Raw genomic sequence first — 21,071 nt, 5'->3', positions numbered from 1 at the left:
CATGACACCCGCAGACAATTCCATCAAAGTCTGCATTGCAAAACGTCACTCCATCCTTTCCGAACCTACTGTGCGCCAAAACAGTGGTTTTCCCCCACATCTAGGCTATTCACGTACTTAGAAGATATTGCACACCAACTTTTGGGGTCCAATTTCTCCTGTTACGCTTGTGAAAATAAAATAAATTGGGTCCAAAGTAAAATTTTGGTGAAAAAAATGTTAAATGTTCATTTTTTCCTTTCATATTTAATTCCTGTGAAGGGATAATTAAACTTCTTGAGTGTGGTTTTGAGCACCTTGAGGGGTACAGTTTTTAGAATGATGTCACTTTGGGGTGTTTTCTGTCAGTCACTTCAAATGTGATGGGGTCACTAAAAAAAGAAAAAAAAATGGTTCTGTTAATTTTGTTGGAAAAATAAGAAATCGCTGGTCAACTTTTATCTAAAAAATTATGTTTCCAAAATTGTGCTGATGTACAGTAGACATGTGGTAAATGTTATTTATTAGCTATTTTGTGTGATATAATCCTCTGGTTTAAGGGCATAAGAATTCAAAGATTGCAAATTGCAAAATTTTCCAAATTTTTGCCAAATTTTCGTTATTTTCTCACACAAACCCAAGTCATATTGAATGAATGTTACCACTGTCTTGAAGTACAATACGTTACGAAAAAACAATGAGGTAATGGGCAGCTGGTGACCATTTGAAGGTCCCCCAAAGCCGCCATAATGGTTCTCCTGTGAAGCATGGACTTTTGCTGGGTTCGATATGGTAATTGGGAGCATGAAGTAATCAAAATAAATACAATAGAAAGCAATCAAAACATTGTAGCCCCAAAGTGGTACGATCCTCACCATGTAAGTAAAAAAAAAAGCTCCCCCATCCACCCTAAAACAACGAAGAAGCAAACCATTTTTATTTATTTCTTTTTTACAAAGTTGTGAATTAAATTAAATCACTACATTTTAAGTGATTAAAAGAACTACACTGGTGGAATTGCTGTTTTGATTTCACACCACTTGGAATTTTTTCCCATTTTGTCCAATTTTTAGAAAGTAAATGGTGTCATGCATAATTAATAGTTGTTCCGCAAAAAAAATAAAGCCGTCACACAACCATGTTGAAACCAAAATAAGTTATTGCTCTTGGAAGACTGGGAGGAGAAAAAAAAGCAAAAAAAGATCTGTTTTATGAATTTTTTATCTCCTGGACAGCATGCATATCTTACAGACAAATAGTTGTGTATGGCCAATGTGAAGATGCATATTTCTGTTCCCAGCGAGGTGTATTGCCTACTTCCCAGAAATCAGGTGGGGGGAATCTGAGAAGGACATGGTAGTGTGTACACAGCACGAACAAAAATGCACCTTTTTTGTAGTGTTTGCTAAACTAGCATAGCTCACCTGTCTAGGCTTGGCATGGTGTGCAGCAGCTGAGCAATGAAGGCAGTGGGGCACTACAGCGCCATACGTGGTTTAGTGGCAGAGCTGTGTACTGCCATTGATTTGAATTTCTGAAGATTCATTCAGTAATTAGTACTAGTAAACTAGCATTACAAGTCAGTCGTGATGAAATGTTCCCTAGTGTTTTTTACATAATGCTAATGACTTGCACAAGATGTGATTTATTGTGACCTGCATAGATATATAAATTACTTAAATGCCTTACAAAGTCATATAAGCCCTGCAAAATGAACCCTCCTTTTTCCTGCCTTGTTAATACAGCAAAATTTCAATTTTTAAAAGAACTTAAGTATCTGCTTCCATTTTAATATGGCTAATTCTGGTTTCAGATCGCCGTGGTTCAGGAAAACCTAGACCAAAAAGTGAGGGGTTTGAGCTTTACAGCAATACTGGTAAGAATGGGTCACCTGAAAGCCCCCAGATACCTTGGCCAGAATACTCAGAACCAAAGAAATTACCAGGGGATGATCGACTAATGAAGAACCGTGCTGATCATCGTTCCAGTCCCAATGTAGCAAGTAAGCCTGAGATAATAGCTGGTAAAATGTATATCTTCTGCTTAAACCTATGGAGCGCTCATTACACATGGCGCCACACCCAGTGTCAGACTGTAGAATATTGGGCCCACCAGAGAATTTGATTCTGAGGGCCCACCTTTCTCCCCTACTCAAAAGCCCCATGGCGGCTGCAAGGTTTGCACTATAAAGTCTGAAGGAGAAGGCAGGGCCCACCGGAGGATTCTCCAGTTCTCTGGTGGGCCAGTCCAACCCTGGCCACATTAGTATATTATCAGCATCTGTCACGTGGATAGTATATAGAGCTGCTTGTCATGCTGCTCACTCTTCCCATAGCCACTGCTAGTTTTTAGTGATTCACTGTTTACTACGGACATCACAATAAATGGCGACTGTGGTGAGAGTGAGTGGCATCACTCTTCTCATTAGATACACGTTCACACTGCTATATTTTTTTAACACTGGGTGACCCCACTGCGTGCTGTAAGTAAATAACATAAATATACAGTTTTTGATTGGTAAAAAAAAAAGTTTAATTTGCAAGTTATTTATTTTTGAGATCTATGTATTGAATAAATGTGACATTTAATGATGGGTCTGTCCCTTTAATACATGTTTTCAAATATTAATTTTTTAAAGATCAGCCTCAAAGTCCAGCAGGAAAAAATATATATGGCAGTACTGCACCAGGGAAAATCACATCCGTCTCTACTGGAAATTTGTGTACAGAGGTTAGTTATTGTTGGAAATCTTTTCTCAAAATGATTGCTGTTCTTTGTTCATGCCCTTCCTCTATATTTTCCTTTTCAGTTCATCTCCTGGTTTTGTCTTGAAACTGCATAAGAAACTAGTGACTGTTTCCAATGTTTCCAAATCACACTTTTAATAATCTAAGTAATAAACTATACATTCAGGAAAAAATTGATTTCTAAGTGGAATTACCCTTAAAAAATACTCCTATTACAGTCTTGGAAAAATAAGGTTGATTTCTTTTTTGTTTAGGGTCACAAAATTATTACCCTTCATGTTTTAAAGCATAGCTAAAATACTGCAGTCGTAATAAGTGTAGTGTATGTTGCAAGAATTCAGTACTAGTCTGCACACTCCTCAACATTAAAGTTTTCTTTCCAAAAAGGAAAAGTCATGGTTTTATGAAAATCACAGGATCAATATGTTAATGATGTGCAAACGATGAAAAACATGGGAATGGAAATGTCAAAAGCATTTAGATTTATTCGGTATCGAGTATCTGCATCAAGCTCATGAATCCCTGCAGTTACAGCCTTGGATTCTGCTGCCCTAAATGAACTTGGGCTCAGAAATCATCAACATCCGGTGCTGGCAGCTCTTTTTGCAGTTGGCGTCCCAGATGCGCTTGATTAGAGACCATTCCAAAGACTCTGCAGGCTAAGGTAGCATATTTAGGCTACACAGGCTGCTCACAGTAGCACAAGCAGCATGTGACCTGCCATTATCGTGTTAAGAAAACTGATCCTGGGACACTTTGGAGAAAATGTCTGAGGAAGGTTACTGTATTAAGCCAAAAATGTGTTGAGTTGCTACAAATATATTTGCTACATACGCTGTTCAAAAAAATAAAGAGAACTCTAAAATACCACATCCTAGATATCACTGAATGAAATATTCCAGTTGCAAATCTTTATTCATTACATAGTGGAATGTGTTGAGAACAATCTCTATATGTAAAAGTGAATGTATGTATGTGTGTGTGTATTACCAACCAATCACGAGACATTTCATTTTACCAGAGCTGTTCAAAAGAAGCTGAGCTGTGATTGGTTGCTATGATGCACACATCCTAGAGAGTATCCCACATAAAGTAAATTAAAACATAACCTTTAATGAACCATTAAAAGGACATAACACACAAAAACATTACAAAAAAGTGCTCATGTGAACCAGTGCTCTATAAAAAATGGTTTGGTCTCACCATTGGTATTAGATATAGCATTCCAGCATCAGGGCGTATCCTGCTGGAGAGATCATCACACGGTTCCCGCATTTGTAGCAGCATACCGGTTTCCTTGGTAGCCACGTTTCCTGTTTCCGTGGTGCAAAATGACTGTGCACCAAACAATCACTCAGGGTTCGGCACTTCCTATGCGTGATTTGGGGACTTTCAGTGGGGCACGACGGAGTGTAGGGGAATACTTTACATTAACACTGGTTTTCCCATGTCTCAGCTCCCCATGAGTGGATCATCTCTCCAGCAGGATACGCTGGAGAGATGTAATTGTCATTCTTAAAGACATTTACTAGAACTATTGCAATAGTTTAAGTAAATGCTTTTTTTCTTTTTTGTTTAATTTTAACCCGAGAATGACTTACCGTAGCCTGAAAGGGGATGTCCACTATTTGGACAAACCCTTCTTAAATGTTCTTGTCCACTGTGTGACATGACAAAAAACACACAAACCTCATACTTGGGCAGCACGGTGACTCAGTGGTTAGCACAATGATTGGAACCAAGCCACCTTCACCAGATACCTGGACTTCACCATCAGGAGGGATTCTCACCCTCGCCACACCGGAGATATTCACAAGGTCTTGCATTACCTTGCCGAGCCTTCCAACGACTACCCCCACCAGATATTTGGGTACCGGAATTATGTCTTCCCCTAAGCCCAGCCGATTCTTAGCTTCCCTCGCAAGCTCTAGATGACGAGCGGCTTTCACATTACTCCGCATGATCATCTGTTTAGCGTGGAGACATTGCAGATGCATATCCGTTAGGACAGCTACCCGCTTTGCTGTGTCTTCCCTGTTTGATAGTACCTTCAGCTACCGAGTCTCAGGTGCCCAGTGCACCTTACATGCTTTGACCGCCTTTTTAAAAGCCTCATGCACACCTTCATCGGTACAGGCTTCTTGTATGTCTTCGGGTACGTCAATCACGCACTTGAAGGTCGTGGACTTGCTCTCTTCCTGGACAGAAGGCTCGGGGGGTTACCGCGGACACTTCCCTCAATACAGTTGTCCTGACTGGGGCAATATCTTGTTCAGCTTTTCGCTCCAAATCTTAAGGAGATTTTACCTCTTTGAGACCCCTTGCCAAAATGGGTACTGGCAGTTCTGTCTTGTCATCACTCGGTCCCGGCCGCTGTAAGCCTTCGTCCACCAACTTTTTCTCCCGCAGAAGACCTCTTACAGTTTCTTTGAGCACTTCCACATCTTCTCTTAGGGTGTTGTTCACGCTTTGCCACGTTGACAGGTGACCTCTGAGCTCCAAGACTTCTTTCTTGAGCTCCTCCACTCTGTGCTCGGCCGTTTGTCTCAGAGCTTCACTGCCGAGAGCTCGGACTCTAGGTGGCGCAGCCACTCCATCTGCGCAGAGTTGGCGACTTCCATACTCGCCACCTTTAGACATTCCTTTGCCAGCTGTTGACACATCTCTTCGCTCCCTTGCTCCAAGTCTCGTAGGTGCGCTTCTACCTGGTGAAAACTGTCAACTCGCTCTTTCCACATGCACACTTCCTTGGTCAGGTTGTCAACTTGACCCTCTAGCTGTCAGGTGATAGCGGTCAAATTGGAGTCACCACTCGCCCTGTCATCCAGGAACAGCAAGCCCCCGTTCATACAGGTGACGGACCCCTTTTCCGGAGGTACCCTGTTTCCCACGGTCACATGTTTGGTCACCCCAGCCAAATCCCCGAGTTGGTCAGACCCACATTTTCTCTCGGTCACCTGGAGCTCTGGACTATCGACTTTAGGCGGTGCTACCTCCTCCTTAGAGCCACCCCACACTTCATCAACTTCCCTGCATCTTCAAACAAGACAAAGTCCCGGCCCCTCTCAAAGGGATACACTAAGTTTTGTGGTATACTGCCACCTTGGCACTCAACCCTTTTGGACCCCTCAATCATTACTCTGTCCACAGTGACTCCATGGTGGCAGCGAACCTTGACCTTTTTCTCGGTCAGACAGAAAACGAGAGGAGTTCCTGTCAGTCACCTGACTCTTTGAGTCCAGCCGTCCAGAGAATCCTTCACGTTGTAGCATCACAATACACACCTGCGGCCCGTAGTCAACCGGAAAGAATGTGCCGCACTCAGAAAAAGTCAGACACAAACACTGCTGTTCCCCAGACATGTCCACTGAGGTAACCAGTGCTACCCCTTTTAAAAATGCTGCCCCTTTTAAAAATGCTGCCCCTTTTTGGACCACTATCCCCTTTTTAGACTTCGCCTCCCCCTGGGACTCCACCCCTTTTTGGGTCACCGCCCCCTTTTGGGATTTCCCCATGTCCCTTCTACAGGCCTTCTTAGACCAAAGTTCACACTATACAGTTTATGTATTTCGGGCTTGTACTGTTCCTTTAAGCACGTCACCAAACCAGCTCCTACTGGCACTGCCACAGCTCCTGCTGTAGCCGCAAATCACCGGCACCTCCGGCTGCCGCTCACAAACAGCTGCTGGCGTCAGTGTAGCTCCTGCTGCGCTGTATTCGTTGACCCACTGATCCACAGCAACCTTCATAACCCCGCTGAATTACAGCCAGCCTCTTGTCACCTTCGTAACCCCGCCGAGTTACAGCAAGCCGGTTGTCACCTTTGTGACCCCACTGAGCTACCACAAGCTGACTTGAGAGGGAGAAAAAAAAAAACACAACACAAAACACACGTGGCCTCACCAGGTCCAGGGTCGCAACCGAGACCCACGCTAACCCACCTCTTCAACCTGTCACTAACAACTGGTGTTTTCCCCTCAAGCTTTAAACATGCCTCAATCACACCTATCCTCAAAAAGCCCTCTCTTGACCCATCCTCTGTATCTAGCTATCGCCTTATATCACTTCTCCCCTGTGCCTCAAAACTACTGTAACAACACGTCAATCTTGAACTGTCCTCCCACCTCTCTTCTTGCTCCCTTCTTGACCGATTACAATCTGGCTTCCGGCCACACCACTCCACTGAAACTGCCCTAACTAAGGTCACCAATGACCTACTAGCCGTAAAGGCCAAGCGACCCTACTCTGGCCTCCTCCTCCTGGACCTGTCCTCTGCCTTTGACACAGTGGACCATTCCCTATTACTACAGACCCTCTCATCTCTTGGTATCACAGACTTGGCCCTATCTTGGATTGCGTCATACTTAACAGACCGGACATTCAGCGTCTCCCACTCGCACACCACCTCCTCACCGCGCCCCCTATCGGTCGGAGTCCCGCAAGGTTCAGTCCTAGGGCCCCTGCTATTCTCCATTTACACCTTCGGCCTCGGACAGCTCATAGAATCTCATGGCTCTCTGTATCACCTCTATGCTGATGACACAGATCTACATCTCTGGACCAGATAACACCTCCCTACTAAACAGAATCCCTCAATGTCTGTCTGCTATTTCATCCTTCTCCGCTAGATTTCTAAAACTTTATGGACAGAACAGAATTATTCATCTTTCCCCCATCTCACTTGACCCCCCCCAACGGACCTATCCATTAAAGTAAAGGGCTTCCCACTCTCTCCAGTCCCACAAGCTCGCTGCCTCGGGGTTATCCTTGACACTGATCTCTCTTTCAAACCACATATCCAAACCCTTTCCACTTCCTGCTGACTTCAACTCAAAAATATTTCACGGATCCGTACATTCCTCAACAAAGAATCTGCAAAAACCCTAGTCTATGCCCTCATCATCTCCTGCCTTGACTACTGCAACCTCCTGCTCTGTGGCCTCCCCTCTAACACTCTCGCACCCCCGCCAATCTATTCTAAACTCTGCTGCCCGACTAATCCACCTGTCCCCCCGCTATTCTCCGGCCTCTCCCCTCTGTCAATCCTTGCACTGGCTCCCCATTACCCAAAGACTCCAGTTCAAAACCCTAACCATGACATACAAAGCCATCCACAACCTGAGTCCTCCATACATCTGTGACCTCGTCTCCCGGTACTTACCTACACGAAACCTCCGATCCTCACAAGACCTCCTTCTGTACTCCCCTCTTATCTCCTCTTCCCACAATCGCATACAAGACTTCTCCCGCGCATCCCCTACTTTGGAACTCTCTACCACAACATATCAGACTCACCTACCATGGAAACCTTCAAAATAACCTGAAGACCTACCTCTTCCAACAAGCCTACAACCTGCAGTAACCACCGATCCACCAAACCGCTGCACGACCAGCTCTACCCTCGCCTACTGTATCCTCTCTCATCCTGTACCAGTCGTGACTTGTATTGTTTAAGATTACTGTACTTGTATGTATTATGTATACCCCTCCTCACATGTAACGCGCCATGGAATAAATGGCGCTGCTATAATAAATAATAATACCCAAGTTATCAATAGATCATTTAATCACATTACATATTCATTTATATACCATCCTATTGATAACATTATTGCTTTTCTACTTATGTTTAATGTTTTGTAATGGAGTCTTTCTTTTGAAACTGACAGCTTCCCTTCAAACAGATTGCTCCACCTAATCATAGATTTTTTGGAGGAGGGGGGAAATTCTTCTCTATTTAAGCAAAAAATGTCACCCTATAAAAAAACCTAGACGAATATTTCATAAAATACAAAAACTTGTATTGATACCTAAATAACAATACACCATAAAAACTCTAGGACTATGAGGTGGTTGCATAGAAAATGCATCACGTGGCGTGGCCATACATAATTGGTAGAAAACAGCAAAAATTAAAATTACATTATTTTTATACACATGATTTCATAATCTTTCATATGTGCTCATAAATTTGGGTAAAGAAATATTAACACCAATATACACACCAGTTGGATAGGACCTAGTGGGAATTCATATAGAATTGTCTAGAATGTAAATATCAACAGGGTCGGACTGGGGTGTCTGGGGCCCACTGGGGGAATGGACTCAGTGACCCACCCTACAGCTATATGCAGATATCTGTTAGCCATTATCCCCGATATAGTGGTGCGTCGACTGTAAAACACAAGCCACTCCTGCATATCTACTGTGCACCATCATAACTGGGATGTACAATTATCATAGTTTGCATTAAAGGTTTATTATTGAAAACAAGTTATCACCGATCCACAGGTTAGGTAGGTTATAACTTATTGATCTGTGGAATCCAACCTTTGGAAATTGCAATGATCGTAAGAATGGGGAACTTTTATCCCTGACAGGGCATTTTTATCCCTATTTTGAAATGGAGCGGCAGGTAGGATGTCTGACCCAGCTCCATCCTCTTTGGCTGCTTCCAGAAAAAGCCAAGTGCAGCCCCTTAGGGAATGACTGGATCAGTGGTCGAGTCGTACATGGTGCTCCAGACTAATGGGGATAAAAGTTGCTTTTTCTGCAGTCGAACCTCCACCAATCAATAACTTATTATCACTTCTCCTTTAGCCATGTTCACACATTCCATATTTGATCAGTATTCTACATCAGTATATGTAATCCCAAAACATCAGTGGAACAATTGGAGGAAAAGTATTCTAGAAACACGACACCACTTATGCATTTATCGCCCACTACTTTTATTGGCTTACAAATACTTGGACAAAATACTGACCAAATACTGAATGTGTGAACATGACCTTAAAATAGATGATTACTTGTTTTCACTGTAGAACCCCTGTAGTGCATATTTGCTACTGCGTAATAGTCACAGGACAGGGAGGGGTTAAATGTCCAAGTATTTAATTTCTATTGCAAATCAAGAATCTTCCCCTTATTGATATCAGAGAGAACAAGTGACCTCCATACAAAACACAATCCCCTATAGCAAGACAAATAATACCGCATACAGGGAAGAAATACCGCCACACCGGAACCAGACTACATATTATCATCACCATATTACCATCACCATATTATCACCATATAGTGACTGAATAATACCACATACAGGGGAGTAATACAGTTACACCATGACCAGACCACATATTAGCACCAGATAGTGACCGAATATTATTATACTGATAATAAAACAACAATACTAATAACACTAATATTATCACTGGTGACATTATACACATGAGCTCTGTTTATAATTTAGTGCACAGGTTATGCAGTAATCACCAGTGACATCCACAGGAGGTCTGTATATAGTATACAGTGTCAAGTTTTAGTGTACACATAATGCAGTGATCACCAGTGACATACATAGGAGCTCTGCATATAGTGTCAGTGTACAGGCAATAGTGATCACCATTGACATTACAGTATATACAGAGCTTCTGTATACAGTTGGGTCCATATGTATTTGGCAGAGACAACATTTTTCTAATTTTGGTTCTAGACATTACCACAATGAATTATAAACAAAATAATTCAGATGCAGTTGAAATTCAGACTTTCAGCTTTCATTTGAGGGTATCCACATTAAATTGGATGACGGGGTTTAGGCGTTTCAGCTCCTTAACATGTGCCACGCTGTTTGTAAAGGGACCAAAAGTATTTGGACATATTAAATAATTGTAAATAAAATGTTAATTTCTAGTACTTTGTTGAAAACCCTTTGTAGGCAATGACTGCCTGAAGTCTTGAACTCATGGACATCACCAGACACTCTGTTTCCTCCTTTTTGATGGTCTGCCAGGCCTTCACTGCGGTGTGTCATGGTCACGTGTGACTGGACACACCGCCTCCAGCAGGGCGAATTTCTCTGACACACGTGACCCTGGATACACCGCCTCCAGTAGGGCGAATTTAAATAAAGTAACGTGAAGCCGGATACTCCACCTCCAGCAGATGACTTTCAGTATTACACGTATATCTGGATACTCCGCCTTCAGCAGGGCGAATTTACACAATTAAGGGAAACACCAGGGAAACCGATACAATGAAGGGCCCTGCAATAGGGAACAGGGACGTGGAGACCTCCTGCACTCCCCTGAGTCAGTGTCTCTACACTCCTGACAGTCCCTAGGCGGGTTCCGCACCCGGCGACGAGCAGGATACCTAAAAATCCCTAGCTCGCCCTGCACCTAGCCCTTTCTAGTGAATTGGATGGTGCAGAAACTAATCCCACCACTGCACTAAAACACACATAAGGGAAGTCACAAACAGGGAAAACACCACTTAGCTTTGCTCTGTTGCTATTGCTCCAAGCAACAGAGTACGACACCAAAGTTCAGCTTCACCCCTGAAGCTCGACACCTGATTTCAGCTTCCACCTGAAGCTATAACACCAGAGCTCCCCTGAGCTGCCAGGAACTCCTCTCTGTAGTTCCTTCCTCCACCAGACTTGGTTGGAAATGAGCAATATCACCAACAGTGATTACAACCATCTGACATTCTTTTATAGGTAAGAGCCAGTGCAATCACACCTGTTTCATAATCATGTGCACTAAACTAAAGTAACCAGAGTTCAATGACTCTAACGGCCAGCGGGGGCAAAACTAGAACTGAAACCACCACAGTGCAATGACCCTAATGACCACCGGGGGCAAAACTAACTTTAAGCACACAGCTTAAGGAAAAAAAAAGGTTACTAGTGCTTTTATCTGTCATAATCCAGCATGGATCATGACACTGTGGTTTTCAGTTGCTGTTGGTTTGTGGGCCTTTCTGTCTGAAGTTTAGTCTTTAACAAGTGAAATGCATGCTCAATTGGGTTGAGATCAGGTGACTGACTTGGCCATTCAAGAATATTCCACTTCTTTGCTTTAATAAACTCCTGGGTTGCTTTGGGTTTATGTTTTGGGTCATTGGTCGTCGTTTCCTACTACAGATGGACAATCAGTTTGGCTGCATTTGGCTGAATCTGAGCACACAGTATGGCTCTGAATACCTCAGAATTCATTCGGCTGCTTCTATCCTGTGTCACATCATCAATAAACACTAGTGACCCAGTGCCACTGGCAGCCATGCATGCCCAAGCCATCACACTGCCTCCGCCGTGTTTTACAGATGATGTGGTATGCTTTGAATCATGAGCTGTACCACGCCTTCGCCATACTTTTCTCTTTCCATCATTCTGGTAGAGGTTGATCTTGGTTTCATCTGTCCAAAGAATGTTCTTCCAGAACTGTGCTGGCTTTTTTAGATATTTTTTAGCAAAGTCCAGTGTAGACTTTTGATTCTTGATGCTTATGAGTGGCTTGCACCGTGCAGTGAACCCTCTGTATTTACTTTAATGCAGTCTTCTCTTTATGGTAGATTTGGATATTGATATGCCTACCTCCTGGAGAGTGTTGTTCACTTGGTTGGCTGTTGTGAGGGGGTTTCTCTTCACCATGGAGACTATTCTGCAATTATCCACCACTGTTTTCTTCCGTGGGCGCCCAGGTCTTTTTGCATTGATGAGTTCACCAGTGCTTTCTTTCTCAGGATGTACCAAACTGTAGATTTTGCCACTCCTAATGTTGTAGTAATTTCTCGGATGGGTTTTTTTCTGTTTTTGCAGCTTAAGGATGACTTGTTTCACCTGCATGGAGAGCTCCTTTGACCACATGTTTCCTTCACAGAAAAACCTTCCAAATGCAAGCACCACACCTCAAATCAACTCCAGGCCTTTTATCTGCTTAATTGAGAATGACATAACGAAGGGATTGCCCACACCTGTCCATGAAATAGCCTTGGAGTAATTTGTCCAATTACTTTTGGTCCCTTTAAAAACAGGGTGGCACATGTTAAGGAGCTGAAACTCCTAAACCCTTCATCCAATTTTAATGTGGATACCCTCAAATGAAAGCTGAAAGTCTGAACTTCAACTGCATCTGAATTGTTTTGTTTAAAATTCATTGTGGTAATGTCTAGAACCAAAATTAGAAAAATGTTGTCTCTGTCCAAATATATATGGACCTAACTGTATATAGTGTACAGGTAAAGCCGTGATCACCAGTACCAATAAACACGTGAGCTCTGTATATAGTGTACAGTTAATAGTGACAACCGATGACCTTATATACAGGAGCTCTGTACATAGTATACATTGTATAGTGTAAGTGTACGAGTAACACACTGACTCACCAGTGACGTCTGCAGTTGAAGTCCTTCATCTTCGCTTTTCTTCTTCATCCAGTGCAGACAGTGCAAGGTAGCGCTTGTTATTCGTGTTGAGGACACTCGCTGGGCAGCCAAATAACCAGGTCCGGCACGGGTTTATCATATAACATCAACTGTCCGTGCGGTTTATTAATCAGCATAAACCATAGCAGCGTGAGGAAAACGGAACATTCTTACAGCAGACTACAATGAATCTTCATAGTGGAGCTCTGCTCCCTTAGCCCTGTGGTCACACAGGCTGTGCTTTATCCAGCCATCAGGCTATACAGTCTCTCGGTTAATCTTCCCTGTCCGGGTTACCTCTTAGCTGCTTCACACTGGAGACGTCCGGTCCCTCCTGGGAACTGTCAGACACACGCAGCCATTATACACAGCTTCCACATGTGCTGTTCACGAAGCCTGCCGAGACCTTCCATACGGACCAATCAGATCCAGACATTCTCTCATGTGACCTACCCTGGTCACCTTATATGGTCCATAGCCACGCGCACCGTATCACATGGCTATGACCACATCGCAGGTCCTGCAACCATACACACATAGGCTTTACTATGGGCGTTTAGACACATGCCCCTTGGTGGGTTTGTAGGTGACTAGTCCCACCCGTCTCACCAGCCACCTGAAGGATTCCCTGAGACACTGTAACAGAACATCAGCATTACCTCTGCTGATCAACACATAATCAAGCCTTCATCCCAAGCCCACCCACCCTCCTTGGGATCCATAACGGTCATTTAGCATCCTGCCGCTCATCCTATCTCTATTGCCAAAATGTGCATGACCCATACAGCGCTCCTTAGCTGTCAGAGTGGTCACTGCACCATAACATTTATTTATATCTGATCACTTGTAGAGCACATTCCCAACTTTTTTCCCAATTTCTACGTCAGATGAAGAAAAAAAGCGACATAGTGCTGCCCTGCACCGTAACAGGACCCCCGTTTTGTATCATGGCTGTGGAGTCGGTAAGCCAAACCTCCGACTCCTTAGTTCCCATGACATCGACTCCGACTCCCTCATACATGGCTCATGTTTAAGTGATAAATTTACTGTAGTAAAATGTTAACATCAGGCTTTCAATATTTAATATGATACAATAATCAAGCCAATTAGCTAGAACTTTAAATATATTTATTGGAATACAACTTTAGAGCAAAAAAAAATTGCATATATACAATTCATTATACACTCAGCAGTAAGTGGGAAAAAAACAGTTTTCAGCAAAAACATACTGAATAGCATTTGTGCAGTCTATAAATTTGTTCTGAGAAGTAGTATTGCCTCCATTAGATCCTCCTTCATAGACGACCTCAAATCTAACCTAATTATTTTAAGGCTAGAGAACAACCTCTCTACAGTAACTTGGGTTGGTGGCAAAGCAGTAACCACATGGGCAACATCTCTAACAATTTCAGGATATAAAGGAATTGCCTCGTGCACAGTCAGTTTTGATGAACGATTGAACTCTTCTACTTCTTTGAGAGGAAGTGAAAAATTTTGCTGCAATATTGTCAATCTGTTTTCTATGGGAGTGGGATCTTTTTCCTTGCGGCAACGCTTTGCCTGCTCCATGTCATCCAAATACTTGTCGAAATCAAACTCCTCATCTGATGAGAATGAAGGAACGGCAGCAGTAGCACTGGCAGGACCCGAGTCCTCTTGCTCTTGGCAATCCTGTAGCCCACTCATCCTAACTGCTACCTCAATCAGAGCTGCTTCTCCTTTAGTAAGCTATTGATCATCCTGCAATATAAGATGACTCGGTTCCACATAAACAGCTGCCAAAATAATTTTCTTTTCTAAGGCTATGTGCACACGCTGCGGTTTTTGCTGCAGCAGTTCTGCAGACAGTGTACAGTAACATGTTATCCTATGGGATTAACATTCTGCTGGGCACATGCTGCGGATTTTTAACATGTCAATTATTTCTGCGGATTCTGCTGCGGTTTGCCACCCATTCCATTGTCCAGGTGGCAAACCGCAGGCCAAAGCCGCAGGCCAAACCGCAGGTAAAACCGCAGGTATTTTACCTGCGGTTTTACCTGCGGTTCTGCAGATAAAAATCCGCAGACCAATCCGCAGTGTGTGCACATAGCCTAATAGTAGTGTCTCCATTTCATTGAAGCAGCAATGCCATCTGCAATTAAGCCTTCTCTCTGGGACAGGCAAAACAACAAGTTCTTCCATTCCTTTATAAAAATGCTAGGAGTTAAATCCTTAGCTTGAAACTTTGTAGTCGCTGTAAATGGGTGATGAAGCAATACCTTCAATTCAGCCACCTGTGTCCATTGACCTTCATGTAGTGTTACTTGAGGGTTGGCCATATCTACAAGAAAGGGTTTCAGCTCAAGCAATTGCTCAATCATTAAATATGTGCTGCCCCACCGAGTGGCTTGATCCACAATTGCCCCTTTTCCAGCACGTCTCTTCAAGATGGAATCAATTTTAGGGGTTCTGGCAGCAGTAGCCAATTTCCTCACTTAGCTAATCAGATTTCCAGCATGTCCCTCTTGCAGACTATCTCTCATTGCAAGCTTCGGTGTGGGCACAACACAGCGCATGTGATGAATAAAGAGGTGTGAAGCAGCTTCAACAAGATCATCTAATTGTTAAGAATCATTTTGCTGTTCTTCTGTAGTAATAACTGTTTATTCCTCCATTATGGGAACAGGACTGTGGCCTTCCATCTCCAACATACTGAATGTGAAATGTTCTTCTATCGGCTGTTCACCTTCATTATTTTCATTCATCAGTTTAATTGTACTTAACATGTTCGAAGCATTATCAGTTACAATAGCAAGGACCTGTTCTTTTTTGAGTTCATAATCTTGCAGAAGTTTTTCCACTAGGGTCTGGAGAAACTGGCTGCTGTGATGAGCTTTAGTATCTTTTACTGCCAGTGTCTTTAGTAACAATTTTTTGTTGTCACAAACTTATCGAACGTTGATAGCAGAATAGTTCACTCTGTGACATGTGCAGGCATCCATTTTAAGTAATACAAAGCATCTCTTGGGAGGCTTTTTAAGATCTTCCTTTTGCTGAAGGGCTTCTTCATTCACAAATTTTCTAATACTTTCTCTTTCCAGAGAAACACCAAGTTTGCCATGGGCCATTTCTCCATTAAGAGCTGTAAAAGCTGGTTGTGCAAATAATGATAATGGTACACCGTCCTTCACAACAAGCTGTATGAGCTGTCTTTTAAACACATCTGCTGTTATTGTTACAGTATCTTTGTTACAAAATATCTTGTAACTGACGTTTGAGATGCTCTTTTCTCCTTCTTTGCGTGGCGGGAAGTGCTAGTCTCTTGTTTCTTGGTGCTGCTGTGACCTTTTTCAGTCACAGCTTTGTAAACTTCTGGGTGTCAGCATTGTAAATGTATTTTTAGATTGGAATCTCTTGATGGAGCATTTTTACCACTGCCTGAGTATGCACTGATTTTGGCATCACAGCATTTGTTTTCATCTGGGTCACTTATACACTGACACACAAAATGTTTATAATCTTCAGTCACTGTGAAATGCCCAAATACAGCTGACTTCATAAGAAGCTTCTTAGACATTTTGTAATTATGTAAATTCGCTCTCAAAATAATTTTGTCCTGTAAAAAAAATAAAGTATATTGTAATTCTTGCAAGAATCATGCTCTGTATAATTTGGGATAGAAATAAAACAATCTTTGCATAAATCAATAGGACAGATAAGTATAAAGTTTGTAAAATGTGTTGTTAAATAGCTTTATTCTAAACTTTCAATGTCAAGGCTTGTCTCAGCAGGGTACTGCTCACTAAATGCTTCACATAATATTTCTTCACAGTCTTTGAAAAGGGGAGGAGGGAGGGGGCATGTTTGTTCTGAATCACATTCCAGAACACACACACACACACAAATATATATGTCCTCATCGATCCTGTTACTGTATTTCCAAATTTGAGATGTTAGAAAACAGTTTTTCCCCTTATATTCTATGTATAGTGTATATACAGTAAGTCATTAGAGCAGCTAATTTCTCCAAATGTGAGCTAAGAGGAAAAACAAACTAAAATATCAAGCATGCAGAGACAACATATACTGGACTATTGATTTATGCACAGTTCATAGAAAGTTTAGATATGTTTTAGGAAGTGCTTACCTTCTTTAATCCTGCTTTCCTGTTAATTCCAGAAATTCTGAGATGAATGTAAGCTTTCCTTCCCTGGGTGTTTTTTACTTTTTCCCCTTATCTGTAGAGGAGGAGCTTCACCACTTATCATGAACATAAACTGCAGCACAGATTCATCTCCGCTACACCTTAGATCAGGAATAGGACAGACATTTATAGGACATTTCATAACTTTCCCAAATTCTTATGAAAAAACATTCCAGACAAACTGCATTGAACTACTGTGCCCAATTTATTATATATTTTAGGAGTCGGTCCATTTTATACTGGCTCCACCAAAATGGGCTCTGACTCCACAGCCCAGTTTTGTATACCCCCATTTAAGATAGTATAAAAAAAAAGTTAATTAAATTACTGCAGTAATAATGTCCCCTACAGTAATTATATTCCCATTTGCCACCATAAACCAATAGTGTATGTTGCTCATACTGACCTCCATACAGTAATTATGTCACCCCTTTACATAATAATGTCCCAGACCCTGGACCCCTTTATTTAATGTCCCCATTTTAGGCCCCTATGTTGTACCCATCCTGGACCCTAATATCCACTTTAATAAGGTCTCCATCCTTTTCCCCTTCTAGTATTAATGAACCCATCCTGGGAACCCCTTCCATTATTAATGTCCCATCCTGGGCCCCTTCCAGTAATAATGTCCCCTTCCTATGGTCCCTTTATTCAATGTCCCCATCCTAGACTCCTATGTCTCCTCATCCTGGGCCTATCAGCACCTATGTCCACAACCCTGCTCAATCACTGAGGGGGGAAGAAAAAAAATTCTTCTCCCCTTCCTGCTCTCCCCGGTGTCCTCTTGTGGTTCTATATTTGGCGCGGTCGGTAAAATGACCACCAACTACAGCTGTGACAGGGCGCTTTGCTCTGTGACAAGTCGCGCGTTGACGTCACAAAGCAGTAACATTGAATGGCTGCCGCAATATAAAAGTCCCATATATTGCTTCATACAGTATAAAAGTCCCATATATTGCTCTATACAGTATAATGGGCCCCATCTAATTCTCCATACAGTATAGTGCCATATTATTCTCCACACACTATATTGAGCCCCATATAATGCTCCATACAGAATAATGAGTCCCATATAATGCTCCATACAGTACATAATGGCTCTATATGTTTCTCAATATAGTATTATAGGTCCCACATACTGCTCCATACAGTATATAATTGGCCTCATATAATGCTCCATACTATATATAATGATTCCATATATTTCTCAATACAGTAGTATAGGTCCCACATACTGCTCCATTCAGTATATAACGGGCCCCATATAATGCTCCATACAGTAGATAATGGGCCTCATATATTTGCTCCATACAGTATATAATGGGCCCCTTATATTGCTCCATATAGTATATAATGGGCCCCATATAATGTTCCATACTGTATATAATGGGCCCCATATATTGCTCCATACAGTATATAATGGGCCTCATATATTGCTCCATACAGTATATAATGGGCCCCATGTATTGCTCAATACAGTATACACTGCGTTCCAAATTATTATGCAAATTGGATTTAAGTGTCATAAAGATGTAATTTTTTGTTTTTCAAATAAACTCATAGATGGTATTGTGTATCAGGGCTCTTTGGATCACTGAAATCAATCTCAAATTCCTGTGATAATTAGTTTACCAGGTGAGCCCAATTAAAGGAAAACTACTTAAGAATGATGTTCCACATTATTAAGCAGGGCACAGGTTTCAAGGAATTTAGGAAAGAAAAAGGACCTCTCTGCTGCTGAAAAGCATCAAATAGTGTAATGCCTTGGTCAAGAGATGAAAACATTAGATATTTCCCAAAAATTTAAACGTGACCATCGTACTGTTAAGAGATTTGTGGTTGATTCTGAGCACAGACATGTTTGTGCTGATAAAGGCAGAATGAGGAAGGTTTCTGCCAGGCAAGTTCATCGGATTAAGAGAGCAGCTGCTAAAAAGCCATTACAAACCAGCAAACAGATATTTAAAGCTGCTGGTGCCTCTGGAGTCCCTCGAACCTCATGGTGTAGGATCCTTCAAAGGCTTGCTGTGGTGCATAAACCTACTATTCGGCCACCCCTAAAAAGTGTTCACAAGCAGAAATTGTAGCAGTGGGTCCAGACATACATGAAGACTATTTTTCATACAGTCTTGTTTACTGATGAGTGTCGAGCAACCCTGGATGGTCCAGATGGATTGTTGGTGGATGGCCACTATGTCCCAACAAGGCTGCGACTTCAAGGAGGAGGAGGAGTCATGTTTTGGGCCGGAATCATGGGGAAACAGCTGGTAGGGCTCTTTAAGGTTCCTGAAGGTGTGAAAATGACCTCTGCAAAGTACTGTATATAGAGTTTCTGACTGACAGCTGTCTTCCATGGTATAAAAAGCAGAAATGTGCCTTCAGGAGCAAAATCCTCTTCATGCATGACAATGCACCATCTCATGCTGCAAAGAATACCTCTGAGTCATTGACTGATATAGGCATAAAAGGAGATAAACTCATGGTGTGGCCACCATCTTCCCCTGACCTCAACCCTGTAGAGAACCTTTGGAGTATCATCAAGCAAAAGATCTATGAGGGAGGCAGTTCACATCAAAACAGCAACTCTGGGAGGCTATTCCGACTTCATGCAAAGAAATCCAAGCAGAAACTCTCCAAAACTCCCAAGTTCAATGGATGCAAGAATTGTGAAGGTGATGTCACAGAAGGGTTCCAATGATAGCATGTAACTTGGCCTGTTAGGATGTTTTGGAGTTAAATAGCTTTTTTGTTCAGTGAATGTGACCTCCTAATGCTGCAAATTCCACAAATGAACATTTTCAGTTCTTTAAAACAGATCAAATGTTTAGAAATTCTACTGTGCCTAATAATTTGGAACAGTGCAATTTGAGTTTTTATTCATTTTGGAGATTATACTGCTGTCATTGGGAGGTTTCTTCAATAAAATTTGATGTACACTCTAACGGGTGATGACTTTTATTAGAATGACTGTCATTTGTACTGACTATTTAGGAAAATCATAGAAAAATATCATTTGCATAATAATTTGGAACACAGTGTATAGTGGGCACCATTTAATACTCCATTCAGTATAATGGGCACCATTTAATGCTCCATACAGTATAATGGGTCCCATATACTGTATTACTAAGTACAGTATATAATAGGCCCTATATTCTGCTCCATACAGTATAATGGAACGCAAATAATGCTGTATGCATAAATACAAAATCCAATACTCATCTCTTCTGTTCCCGCTGCGGATCCGGTGAACTCAGCGCCCTCCTATTCTGCAGTGCTCGGCACAGAGGGCTCACTGTAGTGATGTTATCACACCCTCTGCCCTGAGACGTCACAGAGTCAGAAGGCGCTGAAAACGAGAAGAGGAGAGTGTGAGGGGGGACCAGTGCCAGCGCTGGCTCAAGGCCCCCCAATTCACTGGCCCCATAGCGTGTCTTCAACGTGGTGAGTGCCGCATTTTTCTACTTGTACAATATATACATGTAATTTTTCATGCTGAGCACTGCAAACCAGTTGATACCAGCTGCAACACTTCAGATAACAAGGGGACATACATATACAATTATGAATGGGGAATTCCTCTAGTGCAGTTCAACTTTTTCTTTGAACTTAAGAATTCTATATGAATCCCCACTAGGTCCTATCCAACCAGTGTGTATATTGGTGTTGATACTACTTTACCTAAATTTATGAGCACATATGAGAGATTATGAAATTCGTGTTTTATTAATTTTTGCTATTCTATACCAATTATGTATGACCACGCCACGTGATGCATTTTTTATGTACCACTTCAGTCTTAGTTTTTATGGTGTAAGTTTATTATTTATGTATCAAGAAACTTTGCTGAATTCTATGATATACAGGTCACTGTTTTTTGATAGGATGACATGGTAATCCTTTTTGGATATGGTAATACAATAATTGGCCAATTTATCTGTTATTTAAAT

General features: G+C 42.0%; 1 protein-coding gene across 21 annotated transcripts in view; it reads left to right on the top strand.

The window, feature by feature from the left end:
* Positions 1 to 21,071, top strand: part of AFDN (afadin, adherens junction formation factor) — a 647,761-nt gene that overhangs the window by 507,207 nt on the left and 119,483 nt on the right. For all 21 annotated transcript variants that reach the window (XM_073551829.1, XM_073551831.1, XM_073551836.1 and 18 more), the window contains 2 exons: positions 1,793 to 1,981; positions 2,618 to 2,709. In XM_073551829.1, the coding sequence (XP_073407930.1) occupies positions 1,793 to 1,981; positions 2,618 to 2,709 (281 nt within the window). The remainder of the gene's footprint in view (positions 1 to 1,792; positions 1,982 to 2,617; positions 2,710 to 21,071) is intronic.

This window comes from Dendrobates tinctorius, unplaced genomic scaffold, assembly GCF_039654945.1.
Source record: "Dendrobates tinctorius isolate UK_male_01 unplaced genomic scaffold, ASM3965494v1 ptg000181l, whole genome shotgun sequence".
Taxonomy (NCBI): domain Eukaryota; kingdom Metazoa; phylum Chordata; class Amphibia; order Anura; family Dendrobatidae; genus Dendrobates; species Dendrobates tinctorius.
This window is presented reverse-complemented; position numbering and strand designations above follow the sequence as displayed.